General features: G+C 64.2%; 1 protein-coding gene across 3 annotated transcripts; it reads left to right on the top strand.

The window, feature by feature from the left end:
- The first annotated feature begins 230 nt into the window (after window positions 1-230).
- Window positions 231-17153, top strand: TRAF7 (TNF receptor associated factor 7). Of its 3 annotated transcripts, none has more exons than XM_044232556.1 (21): window positions 231-350; window positions 7197-7313; window positions 7537-7594; window positions 9327-9418; window positions 11047-11163; window positions 11519-11611; window positions 11821-11854; window positions 12475-12658; window positions 12763-12891; window positions 13556-13773; window positions 13849-13922; window positions 14162-14210; window positions 14290-14417; window positions 14586-14668; window positions 15364-15403; window positions 15492-15608; window positions 15696-15818; window positions 16039-16158; window positions 16253-16384; window positions 16472-16591; window positions 16767-17153. In XM_044232556.1, exons 2-21 carry the CDS (start codon window positions 7233-7235, stop codon window positions 16779-16781), a joined length of 2007 nt encoding a protein of 668 aa, XP_044088491.1. In that variant the 5' UTR covers window positions 231-350; window positions 7197-7232; the 3' UTR covers window positions 16782-17153. The 3 variants fall into 3 exon arrangements, with proteins under 3 accessions (XP_044088491.1, XP_044088489.1, XP_044088490.1); XM_044232554.1 differs by having other exon boundaries at window positions 232-350; window positions 12763-12897; XM_044232555.1 differs by lacking the exon at window positions 231-350 and adding an exon at window positions 5048-5257 and having other exon boundaries at window positions 12763-12897.
- The last annotated feature ends 187 nt before the right edge of the window (window positions 17154-17340 follow it).

Below are 17340 nucleotides of genomic sequence, written 5' to 3'. Positions count from 1 at the left end.
CCGGGCCTCCCCGCCCCGATGCGCGAAGCTTCCCCCTTTTGCAACGGGCCATCGAACATCATCGCGAGCGACAGCCACAAACAGCCAATCAGACTCCGACCTGCAACATAGAGTGATTCTAAAGCTGCCAATCCCTCCCTGCGACGTCGGAGGCGCCGGAAGTCGTAGTTTCTGAGGAGCGGCGCGTGATGCAGCTCGCCGGGCATTGAGAACCCCAGAACTACAAATCCCGGCGGGCGCAGCGCACGAGCGCCTTCGGCTCGCGCCTCCCGTCCCTTTCCCGGCTGGCGGCCGCGGGAGCACGATGAAGCGGGAGGGTGGCGCTGCCGCTCCCGGGCGGCCGCGGGCGGGTGAGTGTCCGCGCGGCGCGCCCGGCCTGGGGCTCGCGCCTCGGGGCCGCGCGGTGGGCGCGCCGGGGTCCGCGGAGGGATCGGGCCTGGGGGGGCGGGGCTGACGCGGGCCGGGGTCTGCGCGTCGGTCCGTCGCTCGCTCGGTCGGTCCGTTCTCCCCTTCCTCCCTCATTCCCGCTTCCTGCGTCCGGGGAGCGCCGCCGGGACCCGGTTCTCGTGGGCGCTACCTCTGCGGCGGCTTTGCTCAGCCCGGCCGCTGTTGACACTTCGCGCCGAGCCTTCTCCGCGGAGCTCTGGTGGATGTTGAGCTGCCTTCCTGCTCTCCACCCACTAGACAGGGTCACCTCCCCCACCCCCTTCGTGACCACCGAAACGCTTCCAGACATTGCCCAACGTCTCCTGGGGGACAGAGTCCTCCCCCCCCACCTCGAGACCCGAGGATCCGGAGCGGGGAGCGATGGACAGTACCCACAGGAGCCCGAGGACTTGCGATGGGCGCTTTTAAAGGAGCAGGACGCCGAGGGGGGGGTGCTGGGCGCTCCTGACTGGCTTGGTGAGGGGGAGGTGCCTCCAGCAAGCAGCCTAGCTTGCGAAGTTGCTGGAAGAGCACGCCTGGCCGAAGGAGCAAGATGTGCAAGGGACCCCGGGGTTAGAAAGGGCTTGGTGCGCCAGTGAGTGCTGGCAGGGGTGAGAGGCGAGTCCCGGATTCCAGGCTGGGATGCGGGTGCAGGGGTTGTACGCAGGAGAGCCAGTATCAGGCCGAAGTCCAGTAAAGAGTCCCTGGTTGTGTGTGGAGGAAGAACTGGGGTTCAGTGGGGAAGCCGGAGAGTGAGGAGGCTGGCGGTCATGTAGAGGAGAGTGGGCTGGGAGAGGAGGCTCCCACCGCTCACTGGGTCTGGCTCTCGATGTCTTGATCCGCTTGGACGTCAAGCTGGGGCTGAGTCTGCAGTTCTGCTGGATCCCACCCTGCTTTGAAAGGAGAGGGGTGGAGAATAGAGTTGGAGATTCCCCCCCCACACACACCCTTTACTTTGCTGCCTCCCTTGCTTAGAGCTCCAGGCTGCCCAAACCATCTGTCCGCCCTTCTCTCCATCTCACAGACCCCTCCCCACACACGCACAGGGCCCCTCTCCCTGGGGCTGCCCACCCCCTGGCCTTTGCCAAGCATGTGGCCTCTCTTCCTCATTCCTTCTGTTTGAGCCTCTCCCTTCCCACACGCCCTCCTTGAAGGCCTGTGTAGCAGACACTACCTCTCTGTCGTAGATCCCTACTTGAGCTGCTCTGGGCATTCACGTTTCTCCATGGAATCCCCAGTCCCTGTGTCCCGTGGCTCCTATAGGGTATTGCAGCCCTATTCCCCGGACGTCAGAAACTCCCGCTGAGGAGAATGGGGTATGGGCGGCCTGGATGAGGGAGGTAACCGGCTGAGAAGGAGAGGTCCTCCTTCCGAGGGTTCCCTGTAGAGTAACCCCCACTGTGGCTGTGTGTGACAATATCTCTGGAAACGGGTGCAACAGGTCAGAGTCTGAAGCATCGACTTAGCTGGGACAAGAACCCCTAGAAAAGTGCCTCTGGTAGGTTGCATGGGTCTTACTGGTACTCCCGAGCCTCTGTCTGTCTCTCCTGCCAGGTCCCGTAGCTCCAGGTCAGGCTCACGTTTGGCCGTCCGCACGCACCCCCTCTCCAGCCTGGGGACTGGGCTGCTGTGGGTGTGAACCAGGCCGCAGGACTGGGAGCGCACAACTTGGGAAGTGGGAGAGGTGGGGTGTAAGGGCCCGTCCTGGCTGGGTGGCCCCCGGCAGCCTGGGTGCAGTGGTTTGGCTGCCCCCTCCCCCACAGCTCGTCTTGGCCTGGGGCTGGCTTCAGTGCACGGTGGGCTCCTCGATTTGGGGCTGGCTTATGCAGGAGGTGCTACTGTAGAGGGGCCTGCCAAGCCCTCCACTTCCAACAGATGCCCCGGGCGTCCTCTGTGCTTTCCTCTTGCCCTTTGGCAGAGGCATTTGCTTGCTCCCTGGAGGAGCATGGAGTCAGGTGGACCAGACCAAGGGGAAAAAGGGGCCCTCGGGGTTGATGCTAATGTCACTGGCAGACCTGGTGCTTGACTATCCCTAGCGGGGGAGGCCTGCTGTCTGGGAGTCTAGTTGGGGGGTGAAGCAAGCCCAGGAGCACCCACACAGGAGTGGGGGTGCCCCACCATGAGCTGGCAGGGCACCGGGCGGACAGTGGAGTGGCTGGTGCGTGTCCACGCCAGGCTGTGGCCTGTGACTTTGTATACACGCCACAGCTTCTATGGGGAAGCAGAAAGAGGAAGGCAGGGAGACAGAAACCACACGGGGCGTGGTGAGGAACAGTCAGGGTGGCCTGGAGCCGTAGCCTGGGCCTGAAGCACTGCTGGCCGCTTGGCTCTTGGGCAGAGGCCCAGGACTGGTCTCCACAGGTTTAGACTCGTGGCCGGGGGCGAGGGGGTGGTGAAAGGAATGCACCTGGTTATGGGGGCCACTTTTACCTGCCCACACCCTCCCTCCAACTCAGGGTCTGGCCCAACTTTGTCTGCAGGGGCACAGATGGGAAGCATGTCTTGGGCTGCGTGGTGTGAGGGACTAGTGGCCCCCACAGCCAGGTGCTGCGATAGGACCCAAACCACCCTTTCCCAGAATGCTCTTTCCCTGCTCTGGACCTGGCCAGCCCCTTTCTCCAGGAGTCGTACAGAGGGGACTTCCCCCACGCAGAGGCCTCTCTGTATGAGAGAGAAAGCACAGAAGATGAGTCTGGCACCAGGGAGCGGGTGGGGAGGCAAAGGGAGTCCCCTGGCTGAGTTGGGGGTTAAAGAAGGGATGCTCTCCCTCCCACAGAGGGGCCTGTGGGTGCTGGAGAGGCTGGACCGGGGTAGGCAAGGTGAGAGGCTAGGTAGAGGGCTGAGGACCCAGGAGCTGTCCAGTCCGGCAACCTTGAGGCCACTGTGGATTAGGACAGTGGGTACAGAGGCTGGGATGGCGGGTGAGGGCAGAGGCCCAGGCTGCCTACTGGGAGGGAAGGGAGGCCGGAGAGGCCTCAAATGGGCCTGCTGAAATGCCGAGGGGATCCCTGACATCACACCCTGCCTGTTTGGGATGGAAAAGCCACGCTAAGAGGACATCAGGGAACAGCTGGGGAAGCGTATGGGGTTTTGCTATGGCAACCCGGCCTGTTTCTATAGGATTTGGCAGCCCAGCTTGGGCTTGGGCCCAGGGGCCCAGGCAGGAGCTGACCCAGGGGCTGAGTGTTCTGTGGGTGATACAAGGGGCTGGCCCTGGAGCTCTGGCTGTAGTCCAGCTGGCCACCCACGGTGCCGTGCCAGGCAGGACTGAGGTGTCCTGAGCCCCCAGTGTTCCCCCTGGAGCAGTCACCACCAAATGTGTGGCCTGATGGGGTTTTTGGGGTGCGCCTACCCCCTGGCTGGCTCAGCAGGGCTGTTCAGGAGAGCCCACCACACCCACTGCCTGGGGCCATGTGGGGGGGCTGGAGGTGGGGCTTGGCGCCAGTGGGACCTGCTTGTGGCCACCCTCCCCCAACTCCCTCACTGACAGCATGCACTGCCCCCTCCATTGGCTGACAGCTGCATGGACCAAACTGGGGGGCCTGGTTCCCACATTCCCAAGGGTCAGGACTCAGGTGATGCCATTGGCCTCTGTCCAGGGGATGGGCTGGAGAGGGGTTCCCGAGGGAGCTGGCCTGCCCAGAGAAGCGGGCTAGTGGAAGGGCCTTCCCAAGGAGGATCTGAGGTGGGGAAATCCAGGGGCCGGGGCATGATAGGTGCATCTCTAGTTCCTCGTCAGGCAGGGAGCGCACCCCAGGGCCCCAGAAGCCCTTTGGACATGGACGTGGGTGGACAAAGATCCCTGGGCCTTGACAGTGGGCTCAAGCAAGGGGCTGCAGGGACGCTGATTCTGCACTGACCCTCAGCGCCCATGAGCACTGAGCCTTACCTGTCCCACCAGCCTTACCTGACGTGGGCAGACCCATCTCCAGCAGGACCTGGGGTCTTCGGATTTTAAGAGATGTAATCCTCAGCTCCCTCCCCTGGGCTCTGCTGAGGCACCTGGAACAGGCAGAGTGGGGACTCCACTGGGAAGGGGAGGACAGCTGTGGGGAGTGGACAGCCTATCTCACCCTCCTCCCGCCCCAGCTGTGCCTGGCAGGCCTAGCCCACAGCTTTTCCCAGGTTGGGCCAGTCCGGTTCTCTAGTTGACAGCACCCTGTCCGCCTGCTGGCCGGGGGCTGATGGGGAGTGGTGAGGAGGCCTATCCCCCAGGGGCCTGGGCACACCCTGAAGCCCTGCTGGGCCCGGAGAGGGGGGTGAGGAGCTGTGCTGTTGTGTCTCCGGGCTTTGGGCTTACAGAGCTGAAAGATGCCAGGGGAAGGCTCTTGCAAAATGCAGACCCTGGGGAGCAGGGCCGGGAGCTCAGGCATCTTGCTCAATCCCATGGTTGTAGGATCTGATCCTTGCGGTTAGAGGCACACATTTGCAGAGGGCTGTGGCCTGCAGCCGGGGTCCCGCCCACCTGGGGTCCCACCCATCTGGGGTCCCTCCCTCTTTCCTCGCTCAGCTTTGCGCCTGGGCCAGGCCTGTACGTCCTGCCGTGTGTCTGCGGCCGCTGCTGGCTGTCAGGGGACTTTCCAGCCGATTTGCATGTGGCCCTGCGTGCCTTTCTGTTTACTTCACTTCGGAGCAAGGGAGCGCCAGACGCACGCTCTCTCAGACCACAGCGAGGGGCATGCAGGCCCCACACAGGCTGGTGGCCTAGCCGCAGTCCCATGGGGGAGTCCCTGCTGGGGTCCCCGGCTGCCTGGACCGTGGGTGCTCCCAGCTGCTGCCTCTGGGCCTCCGGAGCGTGCAGCAGAGGGGGCAGATGGGCTGTGAAATCCAGGTCAGTGTGGGCCGGCCGCCACCCTGTGAGCACCCCCCTCCTCTCAGCACGCCCCGTGGTGCTGAGGCTGGAGCAGACCTCGGGCTTCCCGAGAGATGAGTCCCAGCGCTCCTCCGAGCTGTCTGGATCTTACCCCAGCCACGGTGGCCCCCGTGATTTCCTGCTTAGCCTGGAGACAGCAGGGCCACTGGAGATGGGGCATATGGACAGGCCATATTCCCACCTCCATCCAAGGGCCTGATACCGCCCACTCCCAGGAACCTTGCTTCTCCCCACTGCCCCCAAGAGGACAAGCCACTGGACAGCCTGGTCTGGGACACACAGCCAAGTCCCCTGAATCCCTCCCAGCAGGGGGCGTGGTGGGTAGGAGGGCAAGGCTTCGGCCAACCTCTTGGGTCCCTCTATCTAGCCAGACCCCTGTTGGGCACTGTGATGACCCGGGGCGGGGGGGCGGTATTGGTGCTTTCTGGCTGGGCCAGCTCTGACTGACCACTATCCCATGGTGGCCTGAGTCCAGAAGACTAGGAGGCTGGCATCGCAGGTGACACCTGAAGGAGCAGGCGGGAGAGAGAGGAGGCAGTGGGGGCAGGGCGGGCAGCAACAGAGAGCTCCGGAGCACAGTGTGGGGACGCAAGGCTAGAGGGCCAGCCCCTCCCCGTGGACTTGGAGGACCACTGAGTGGCTCAGGCGTGTGTATGTCAGGGAGCTGGGCCAGGGCCCTGCGGCCCAGCAGAAAAGGTGCTGGAGCCAGCCACGGGCTTTACATATACTCCGTAGGCACAGAGTGTGTCTCTTGCCTACTCCCACAGGGCGGGAGGCTCAGCATCGAACCGCAGTGTGGGCCCAGCCTGCCACACCCCTCCCGCCCCACAGGAGCGAGACCAGCTGACCTCCTCAGGACCTGCTGAGTCCGGTTCTGTCTGCCGAGCTGGGTGGTGGGTGACGAACCTCTGGTGTGGCAAGGGGGTGTGCTGCTCGCCGGTCTCCCAGGGTAGAGAGCACTTGGGTGCCTGGTGTGTGGCCCTCCTCCTCCGGGGGGTACCTGCCTCGAAGCTGGGGTGGCTATAGCTGACTGGTGGCCACAGCAGGAGACCCTGACACTGGGAGGGGCCCTGAGGAGGTGGGCACTGACCCCGCGAAGGAGCAGCTTTCCCTAGCCGACCCGCATTCTAGGTGGCTCTAGCAGCTAGTGCTCCGGGGACCCAGCCAGGCCCCTCTGCGGGTGTATGTGTGTGTTGTTGGGGGGGCAGTTCTCAGAGGCCAGGAGGAGTCCCCCTGTGCCTTCTCCCTGCCATCTCAGCCCAAGTCCTGAGCTGGGGCATCAGAGGGTAGCCCCTGTTTCCAGAGTAGGGGGCCTACCCAAGCTCAGGAGTCAGAGCTCTCACCTCCTGCTCCTGCTTGACCTGTGTGGTGAGGCGGAGTGCTGGGCCCCAGGTTCATCGCTGACAGGCTCTTGGGGGCATGGCCGCCGTCCTTCCGGGCCGCAGACTGGGGCTTTCTGGGCCCATCCCACCTACCCTGACAAGAAAGGGTCATGGGGCTTGATCCCACCCTGTGTGCCACACCACCAACCGGCCGTGGCCGCTGGACACTTGCTCTCTGACCCAGAGAGCCCGATGGAGCGCCTTGAGGGCTCTCCACCTCTGGGGCGGAGCTGGTGGCTTTTCTACAGGGTTAGGCCTTGAAGGAAGGTGAAGTACCTGCCACCGCCTGCCTCCACCCAGGGCCTCCTTCCTCCCTCAGGGCTGTGCACACCTGGGGCAGGCGGGAGGGAGGGGAAGGGACTTTGCCCACTCGGCCGGCTCCTGTCCTCCTGTCGGGCCTAGTGGCGGAGAGGCCAGTGTGCCCATCTTGGACCAGCCAGAGCAGGGCGTCAGACAGGGGCCGAGGCCACCATCTCTGAAGCCCCTCCCTCGGCACCCCCCCGCCCCCCCCGCAGGAGACGCGGCCGGAGGACCCTAGATCCCTCTAGAGCATGAGCTCCGGCAAGAAGGCCCGCTACAACCGCTTCTCGGGGGGCCCTGTCGACCTTCCCGCCGCAGACGCCACAGCCACGGTAAGAGCAGACCTCATGGCTCTGGGCCCCCCGGCTTCCAGAGCTGTCCCCTCCCCATCCGGGGGACCTATGGGAGGGCCGGGCGGGTGTATTGGTGATGTGTCCCTGTGTTCGTGCCCTCGCACACGGGAACATCGGCAGGAGAGTCTGTCCGTGCGCACTCCTGTGTGTGTCCCTGTCCTCTTTGGGGCTCGGTGCCAAGTCTCCTGCATTCTCTCTCCAGACCAGAATGGAAACGACCTTTGGGCCTGCCTTTTCGGCCGTCACCACCATCACGAAAGGTGAGCCTGTGAACCCAGGCCTGCCTGGGCTGTGCAGAACCTGGGCGCCCCAGACTCCTGCCAGCCAGGGTCCTGCAGGGGCAGAAGTGGGGGGCCTGATGCTGGGGAGTGGGCTTGAGTCCGCAGGCCGGTTCCTGGCTCCTCCTCCACACTGCCATCCCCGCCCCTTCCCCAGGGCCTTCTCTGTTCCCTATTTGGGGAGGGGCTGCCCAGACTTCCCTAGCACTCCCACCCATCCTTCCCTGGTTCTAGTGAGCCCCAGGTCATCCCCGCCCCAGGCTTCTAGCAGCCCCCCAAAAGGCCAGGGCTGGGGAGCACAGGGGGCATGGGTGGGTGACAAGTACTCACGGGGGCCCTTTCTGCAGCCAGGTCCCACTGCCAGGCTGTGTTCAAGGTCCTCAGGAGCTAACGTTCCTGAGTCCCTGGGGGGTGGGGTGGGGTGGGGGTGTGTGGCCCCTTCTGGTGGGGCCAGGCAGACTTCAGACAGTGTGTGTCCTTCTGCCGGTTCCGTGTGCTACTCCTCGCTCTGTCGCTGAAGTCTCAGCTTTCCGGGGCTTCACTCTGACGCGGTGGTGCCTGTGCTCACACCAGCTCCTTTGCCACTGGTGACCCAGACAGACGCTCTAAAAGTGCCTTTTCTGCCTCAGTGTTCTCTTCTGGAAAAAAGAAGTGAATGTTCTCTCTCATGCTACCACCCAAGGTGCTCTCCTGAACGCCTCAGCCCTTTTCAGAAGCAGCCCAGTACCCTGGCCTGGCATCCCCAGCTCCCAGGCTCTTGCCCCACCATCCAGTCCCCCTGTGGAGGAGATGGGTCAGAGCTGGGCGTGAATAGTGGCTTCACCTGGCCCCCTCAGATAGGGAAACTGAGGCCTAGTCACACAGCTGCTGCTCAAAGCCTGAACCATGACCCCAGGTCTTTGGGGCTGCTTGTGATGTCTGGGTCTGGCTGGGACCTGAGGCTAGTGCCTGCAGGGCCTGTGAGGAAGGTTTTCGGGCTCCCACGTGGACCCCTCACCAATACCTTCGACGGAGTGCTCTGAGAAGGCCCGAGGCTGGTTCCAGGTTCTGGCCAGGGGAACAGATGGAAGCTCTGTGGACCCCAACAGTGGGCTCTCTCCCTGTCCCCGCCACACACCAGTCAAGGGGCCTCAGACCTCTCTGTCCCTCCGTTTTCCCCTTCGTGAGGCTCTCAGAGCCCTCCGCCCCCAGCAGGGTTTCCTCGAGCGCCAAAGCAGACCATATCCAAGCTCCCAGCAAGTGGCCATGGGTATGATCACTCAGGTGCTGGCCTCGTGCCTCCGCTGGGTGCAGGGTGACCCCAGAATCGGGCTGGGTGCGGGAGCTGGCAGAGGCAGAGAGAAGAGCCCCCCACCCTCTGTTCAGCCTGCCCAGGGATCTGAGTCTTGGGGGCTGCTCCCTTCTTGGGCTCCTGGGGCTCTTAGCTAGGGACTCGGGCCAGCTCACGCTCTTGACCTTGCCCTACATAGCCCCCTGCTGGGGACAGTGCTGCCCACCAGCCCAGCCCCAGCCCAGTAGCCCTCAGGTCGAGGAGGAGACGGTGGGAGTGCGTGGAGGCAAGGAGACCTCCTGGAGAGGACTAGCTCCATGTTGGGTTCAGCACCCCCAACCCCTGCTGGGCCCATCTGTCCAGGGGGCCCACCTCCCACCATAATGGGCTGTGCATGCTCCCGCGGCCAACACTCGTGGCATCCACACCCTCTCTTCTTGACAGCTGATGGGACCAGCACGTACAAACAGCACCGCCGGACGCCGTCCTCCTCCAGCAGCCTCGCCTACTCCCCGCGGGATGAGGAGGACAGCATGGTAGGCCTGTGACCACCTCTCCCCACAGCCTCCCGCTTTGTCGTCCTTCTCAGCGGCCAAGTCCCAGGAGTAGCTGAAGGGGAAGGCTCAGCTGGGAGGCAGGCCGAGCTAAGGTCTGTCGGGTACAGTAGGCTGGGGAGGCTGAGGGCTGCTGTGTCCGGACACCCTAAGGCCTCAGCACCCACGGCTGGACTGCGTGGGACAAGCGGCCAGAGAGGGCAACTAGGGCAACTAGGCTGGAGCCGTGGGAGCCACAGAAAGTTGTCACGAGATCAGGTTTTCGTGTTTAAAGCTGCCTCTACTGTTGAGTAGAGATTGAGTGGGTGGGCTGCCTAGTGGAGGTAGGAGGCCCAAGCAGGTGACTGGAGGGTGGGCAGCCCGAGTGGGGCACGGGAAGCCTATGGGAGAGCCAGGGTGAGGAAGGGAGTCAGGGCAGCATTGGGCTTGCTGTTAGTGCCCAGACTATGTGGCAAGGGTCACCACGGCTGTTCTCTGCCTGTCGGGGCCCTGGGCCCAGTGGCGGAGGGGAGGACCCGCCCTGGACCCAGGGCTCGTTCAGGCCCTCCCGCCACTCACCTGTTCCTGGTCTTGCTTTCTCCTTTCCCTCGGTGGGACCTCACCGGTGTCTGCCGGACCAACTCCAGCTGGTTCTCCTTCCCTCCCAGCCCCCTGGACCCCAAGTCTTCACATGCTGGGCTGCCAGGCCTTATTTCCAATTTAACATGAGCAAAACCAGAGCTTTTAGTTATTTGAATGTGCTGTGTGCTAGGCAGCACACGAGGCCTTCTCGAAGCACGAAGCAGATACATCTCCCTCTGGTTCTGCCTGCCTCGTGTGCATGACGTCCGACTCACCTGTGGCTGGCGGGGAGGGGGTTTTCCTGGCCTCCCAGAGAGGTCTGGACAGGTGCCACCGGGCCGTGGCTGGGTGTGGAGGCAGGAGGTCTGTGGTTTGTGAAGGAGGCTTCTGAGTGGGAGAAAAGGACGGAGGGGAGCAGTTACTCTTACAGGGTCTCCCCTGGGGGCTCTAGGCCAAGAAGGGAGAGGGAAAGCCACCCCTACCCGGTGCTCCCCCAGATCCTCCCCCTCAGTGGCTCAGGCAGAGACAGCCCCCGCGGCCCCGCTTCCTGCTTCCAGCATCTCGGCCAGGGTTTGGGGGGCAGGGGGGCGTCCCTGCCTTCCCTGGGAGCCTCATCAGCCTGGCCTAGTGCACCTGGCTAGGGAAGCCAGATGGGCAGCCAAGCCCCAGGGGACCGAGAGCCCTGAAGCCTCCGCCAGCCATCCCTTTCTGTAGCCATCCGGGAGGTGAGGCCAGCCCCGGCCTGGCTGGTGGAGGCGCCCCGTGTGCAGCCCACACTCCCTCACGGGAAGCAGGAAGCAGGCCAGGCGAGCGTGTCCTCCTGGAATTGAATAGCAGGAAGTCTCTCCATTTACACAAAGAAAGTTGGCAGACGTGCACGGGTGGCCCAGCAACAGGGCCAGGACCGCCAGGCAGATCAGGGGCCTGGGCACCACACGGGCTTCCCGGGCACACGCAGTGGCCCTGCGGGGACAAGGGAGCGCCCGCCAGGACTGAGGGGCTCTGCCCTGCCTGCTGGCTGACGGGCCACCCGCTCCTGTGTCCTGCAGCCCCCCATCAGCACGCCGCGCCGCTCCGACTCGGCCATCTCCGTCCGCTCTCTGCACTCTGAGTCCAGCATGTCCCTGCGCTCCACATTCTCACTGCCCGAGGAGGAGGAGGAACCGGTAGGTGTGTCCGCCACAGCAGGGTGGCCCCTCGTGACATGGTGGGTGGCAGTGGCAGCGGCACCGTGCCCCCCCCCCCCGGGGGCCTTGTGGGAGGGGGTGATCTGGCCTAGCCCCCAGGCCCATTCTTCCCACTTTCCAGCCCCGGGGCTACCTGAGATTGGCTCTGGGGAGTGAGGGTGGAGCCCGCGTGGGGTCCCTTCTTGGTTCCCATTGTAGGTGGATAAGATGTGCTGATAACCCGCCCCGGGGCCCTCGAGCTCAGGCCCAGCCCCAGGCCTCAGCAGGCCCTTGTTGGGCACCCCCTGTTCCCTCCCACGCCAGCATTTGCTCACCCTGCCCGGCCCGGTTCTAGGAGCCGCTGGTATTTGCTGAGCAGCCCTCAGTGAAGCTCTGCTGTCAGCTTTGCTGCGGTGTGTTCAAGGACCCTGTGATTACCACGTGCGGGGTAAGGTTGCCCTGGCCTGCCCGGCCTGGTCCTTCCTGACCTGTCACCATCACGAGGCTCAGGCAGGACCCTGGCCCCTCTGCTGTGCAGCCTTGGCCTCCGTTCCACGCCTGGTGTGGCCGCCCAGGAGGTGCCCCTGCAGGCGACACAGACCGGGGGGTGGGGGCGACTCTGTGGTTATGGCCCAAGCCCACCCGTTGTCTCCACAGCACACGTTCTGTCGACGATGCGCTCTGAAGTCAGGTAAGGCCCTTCTAGACCTGGGCCCCACTACCTCACTACCCAGCTTGGCGGGGGGGGGGGGGGTGTCCCTCCAGGGAGGTCCCGGCCCACGCCCAGCACCAGTGGGGCCCTGGTACATGCTGGCTTCTCCCAAGTCCAGCCCCCAGCAGCAGCCCTGGGTGCACGTGGGCCAGGCTCCACACATGGGCAGACAGAGCAGCGAGACCCATAGCTCAGGGGCCCCGGGCACAGTCTCTGGCAAGAGCTGCCCACCTCACTGTCCCAAGCCTTGGGGCTGGCTCCCTCTGCCCTGTCCCAGACTCCTGAGTCAGCCGAGAGGCAGTGTCCCCTCCTGCTCGCCCAGTGGTCACGCTTAGTGGCCCAGCTGTGCACTCCTGTTCCAGGCACCTCAGTGGGGCAGGTAGACCGGGAGTTGGGGGAGGGGGGTCTCCCCAGACAGAGGTCAGTCCACCTAGCATTGTTCCAGGCCTGCCACATCAGGACTCAGTTTCCCACCAGCTGCTCACCGGGGGAGACATCTCCCCAGCACAGACTGGCCCCTGTGTTCCTAGCAGAGCTGCCAGGGGCAGGGGAGGGAGGGGCCGGGGCGGAGGGTGGGGTCAGCATGTCTTCCTCTGTAGAGAAGTGCCCCGTGGACCACGCCAAGCTCACGGTGGTGGTGAACAACATCGCGGTTGCTGAACAGATCGGAGAGCTCTTCATCCACTGTAGGCACGGCTGCCGGGCAGCAGGGAGTGGGAAGCCCCCCGTCTTTGAGGTGGATCCCCGAGGGTGCCCCTTCACCATCAAGCTCAGTGCTCGCAAGTAAGTGATCCCCTCGGCCCTCGGCCCTACCACCCAGGGGCGCAGAGCATGGGCCACTGGGCATCAACACCCCCCAACCCCACCCCCGTACCCTGCCCCTGCAGGGACCACGAGGGCAGCTGCGACTACCGGCCTGTGCGATGCCCCAACAACCCCAGCTGCCCGCCCCTCCTCAAGATGAACCTTGAGGCCCACCTGAAGGAGTGTGAGCACATCAAGTGTCCCCACTCCAAGTACGGGTGAGTGGGCGGGGCGGGCTGTTGGGGGGGCTGCCCCGGGCTGGGAGGCAGGATGGTGGGAGGTGGGGGTGGGGGGCTGGGCTGGCATTCACAGTCCCTCCTTCAGCAAACCTTTGTTGAGATCCGCTTGTGTGCTGAGCGCTGGGGAGACAGCCAGGGTCCCAGGGAGACGGACCCTAGCGGGAGCTACACCACCATCCCTATAATTACAAACTGAGGTACAGGTGCGGTGAAGGAGAGCCCTGAGCCCCCCCGGAGGACAGAGGGCTTGCAGCGGTCGGGGAGCCTGGGGTAGGGGCAGGGATGGCCCTGAGGACTCATACATGTGTGCGTGGGAGCCCAGGAGCCATGTGGGGGCCAACACAGGTGGAGAGGAGAGCTTAGTGTGGCAGGCCGGAGAAGAGGCAGGTCTGGGAGGCTGGCAGAGGCTGTGGGCGAGCCCTTGAAGAGCTCTGATTAGTAGCAAAGTGACATTTCCTTGCAAAGCGGCCTGCGGGGTGCTGAGCGGTTGCAGGACGCATGGGCAGGCAGCCAGCGTGGGGAGGACTGTGGCAGAGAAGTGGGACTCAACAGACATCCTGGGGTATGGGGAGTGGGGGAGGGCCCCACCAGACAGGCCAGTGCGTGGGTGGGCAGGGCAGCCATCCTGTCCCTCCAGGTGCACCTTCATCGGGAACCAGGACACCTATGAGACGCACCTGGAGACTTGCCGCTTTGAGGGCCTGAAGGAGTTCCTGCAGCAGACAGATGACCGCTTCCACGAGATGCACGTGGCGCTGGCCCAGAAAGACCAGGAGATCGCCTTCCTGCGCTCCATGCTGGGCAAGCTCTCCGAGAAGATTGACCAGCTGGAGAAGAGCCTGGAGCTCAAGTTCGGTGAGGCCAGGTCCCAGAGAGGTGGTGTTGCGGCCTCTCCTCCTGCTCCCTGACACCGTCTTTCTGGCCACTCAGATGTCCTAGATGAAAACCAGAGCAAGCTCAGCGAAGACCTTATGGAATTCCGGAGGGACGCCTCCATGTTGAACGTGAGCGCCTTCGAGGGCCACGTGTGGGGGCGGGGTTTCCCGCAGGGGCGGGGCCAACTGCATGGGGCGGGTCCGCAGGACCACAGGACCGCCCCTCAGCTTGGGCCCTGGCAGGAGTTAGGTGTCTTTGCTGGGGAAGGCTGCTGCTGCGCAGCTTGTGCCCCGGCCCTGGGCCCCGCCTGGGGGCAGGCGGCCCACCGAGCCACAGCCAGCATGCCCTTCGCTCTTGGCCTTGGCAGGATGAGCTGTCCCACATCAACGCGCGGCTGAACATGGGCATCCTAGGATGTGAGTACAGGCCTGGGGCTGCTCCCTCCGCTGCCCCTGAGCGCCGCCAGGCCCTCACTGGCTCCTCGCATCTCCGCAGCCTATGACCCGCAGCAGATCTTCAAGTGCAAAGGAACCTTCGTGGGCCACCAGGGCCCAGTCTGGTGTCTCTGTGTATACTCCATGGGGGACCTGCTGTTCAGCGGCTCCTCTGACAAGACCATCAAGGTGAGTGGGTTCTTGCCTTGAGGGTAGGCATGCGTGCAACCCCCGCCAGCTCTGGCCTGCCTGTGGGCAGGGCTTTCCCTAAGTACACCTACCATCCCCGTTCCAACTGTGTTGCCCCCGGCATGGGGCTGACCCCGCTGGGACCCACCCGCGTGCTGGTCTCTGCAGGTGTGGGACACATGTACCACCTACAAGTGTCAGAAGACCCTTGAGGGCCACGACGGCATCGTGTTGGCCCTGTGCATCCAAGGGTGAGTGTGGCCACGGTGCTCAGGCAGAGCCAGGGACGGGAGACTCCGTGCTGCCACCGTCTGGGCCAGGAGCCGAGCCTGTGTGGTCACATGTGTCCTCGTGGGGCTGTGTCTACTCCTCCTGTGGGGCACCCTCACCTTCGAGCAGGGCTGGTGGCACATGGGCCCTCTCGCACTCTAGAAGTACGTTTAGGAGGTGTAGCCCCGGCCCTGGGGTGCCTCGGGCAGCAGAGAACAGAGCAGAGGCAGGAGCTCAGCGACCACTCACTGGCCTGTAGCCAGAGCCTTGGGCGCAGCTTAGGAACAGGACCACCGCTACCCCCTCACCCCCAGGATAGCCCCTTCTAGACCTTCCCTCCTGTCTCCTGTCATGAGGCTCTATGTTACGGACACGAGCGTGAGAGATGAAGAGACAGAACCGCGCTCCCAGAACGCAGCGGCTTGCTGGCCAGCCGCGCTCACAGGGGTCATTACCTCCCAGCTCGCTGTCAGACACTTGCCAGGCAGGCGGTAGGGGGCCGGGCTTCTACTCCCAAGGTTTCCTCGCTGAGACAGGAAATCTGAGGGAGCGGGAGCAGCCCTGGTGCTGCCCTGAGCTGCCGGGTCCTGGTGGCGGCTGCTCCTTCGGCCAGGCAGTGCAGCGCCGCGAGGACGGCGGCTTCCGCCGCCCTGACCCCGCGGCTCCGCTCCCACAGGTGCAAGCTGTACAGCGGCTCCGCGGACTGTACCATCATCGTGAGTGGGGCTGCGGCGGGCGGGTGCGCTCTGGGGAACCAGACCTGCCACCTCGCTGGGGCCTGAGGCTTTCTGTCCTCCTTGCCAGGTGTGGGACATCCAGAACCTGCAGAAGGTAAACACCATCCGGGCCCACGACAACCCGGTGTGCACGCTGGTCTCCTCACACAACATGCTCTTCAGCGGCTCCCTGAAGGCCATCAAGGTTGGGCAGGGTACCGTGTGTCTGCGCGCGGGGCATTGTGGGGCTGGCTGCCTGCCCCCGTGCCCACACTCATGGCCGCCCCTGCAGGTCTGGGACATCGTGGGCACTGAACTGAAGCTAAAGAAGGAGCTCACAGGGCTCAACCACTGGGTCCGGGCCCTGGTGGCCGCCCAGAGCTACCTGTACAGTGGCTCCTACCAGACAATCAAGGTGGGCCTGTATGCCCTTTCCAGTGCCGGGACCACCCAGACCTGATCCCGGGGGGCTCCTCCTCCACTGTCTCCTCGCTGCTGGGGCAGTGAGACCCTCACACCCTTCCTAGGGGATGGGTGGGCTGCTCCCAGGGGATGGGTGGGCTGTGTCCAAAGCCTTGGAGGCCCTGGGGCTGAGGTGCCTGGCCTAGGACCAAGTGGCCTGAGCTTGTCCGCAGATCTGGGACATCCGGACCCTCGACTGCATCCATGTCCTGCAGACCTCTGGCGGCAGCGTCTACTCTATTGCAGTGACGAATCACCACATCGTCTGTGGCACCTACGAGAACCTCATCCATGTAAGGCGGACGCCCAGGGCTGGGCCTCCACCTGGGTCCCTGTCCCCCCCGCCACCCAGCCTGTGGCCCTGACATGCCTGCACCACTCCCACAGGTATGGGACATCGAGTCCAAGGAGCAGGTGCGGACCCTGACAGGCCACGTGGGCACAGTGTACGCTCTGGCAGTCATCTCCACGCCAGACCAAACCAAAGTCTTCAGCGCGTCCTATGACCGCTCGCTCAGGGTGCGTACTGGCCTAGCGCTGGGGTGGTGGGGGGCTGTGGGCAGGGTGCTGGGCCCGGCTGGGTGCTCACACTCCACATGCCCCCAGGTCTGGAGTATGGACAACATGATCTGCACGCAGACCCTGCTGCGCCACCAAGGCAGTGTGACCGCACTGGCTGTGTCGCGGGGCCGGCTCTTCTCGGGCGCCGTGGATAGCACTGTGAAGGTCAGGGCCTGGGCTCAGGCCTTCCCGGGGCGCTGTGCGCCGGGGGCAGGGGGTGGGGGCAGAGGAGCTAGAAGCCCCAGGCAGCTGGCACTGGGAGGGCAGGTGCATGTGGCAGGTGGTGGGGACACAGCAGCATGGCCAAAGGATCACCTGAACCAGAGCCCTTCCTCTGCAGGTTTGGACGTGCTGACCGAATGCAGGGCCATTTTGGCTTCCTCTGCAACCTCCCAGGCCGGTCCCTGCCAGGCTGACCACAGGAGGGATCTTGGGGAGGGGGGTGTGTCTGCCTGCCCTACGGGGACAGGTGGGCAGGTTCACCCTGCTAGACAGTGCCCTTCCTGCCCTGTGCCCGGTGAGCCTCCCTCTGCTTGGCCTTGTGATCGTCGCAGCCAAGACAGTGCCCAGCCCCTCTCTCTGGGTGCCAGGTGTGATGCTCGCCCGGCCCACACCCCATCCCCACCCCAGGTGGACTGTGGGCCTTTTTACTCACCTTTTCTACTGTTTTTAGACTGTATATAGATTTGATTACTTCCTGATTGAAATAAAAGCTGCACAGACTGTGGCTGTGACTGGGGACAGTCTGTGGGGTGACGGAGAGGCCACCCAAGAAGGCTGGTGTGCCCAGGCACCAGCAGCTGGTGGGAGGAAGGTTGGGGAGGGGTGTGGCCCGCTTGGTGACTCCTCACTGCCAGGAACAAGCTAGACCCCCGTTCTCCCCAACACACGTCCCCAAGAAGTGAGCCAGGCAG

This window comes from Neovison vison, chromosome 14 (assembly GCF_020171115.1).
Source record: "Neovison vison isolate M4711 chromosome 14, ASM_NN_V1, whole genome shotgun sequence".
Classification (NCBI taxonomy): Eukaryota; Metazoa; Chordata; class Mammalia; order Carnivora; family Mustelidae; genus Neogale; species Neogale vison.
The sequence above is the reverse complement of the archived record's forward strand: the minus strand, read 5'-3'. Positions and strand labels throughout refer to the sequence as shown.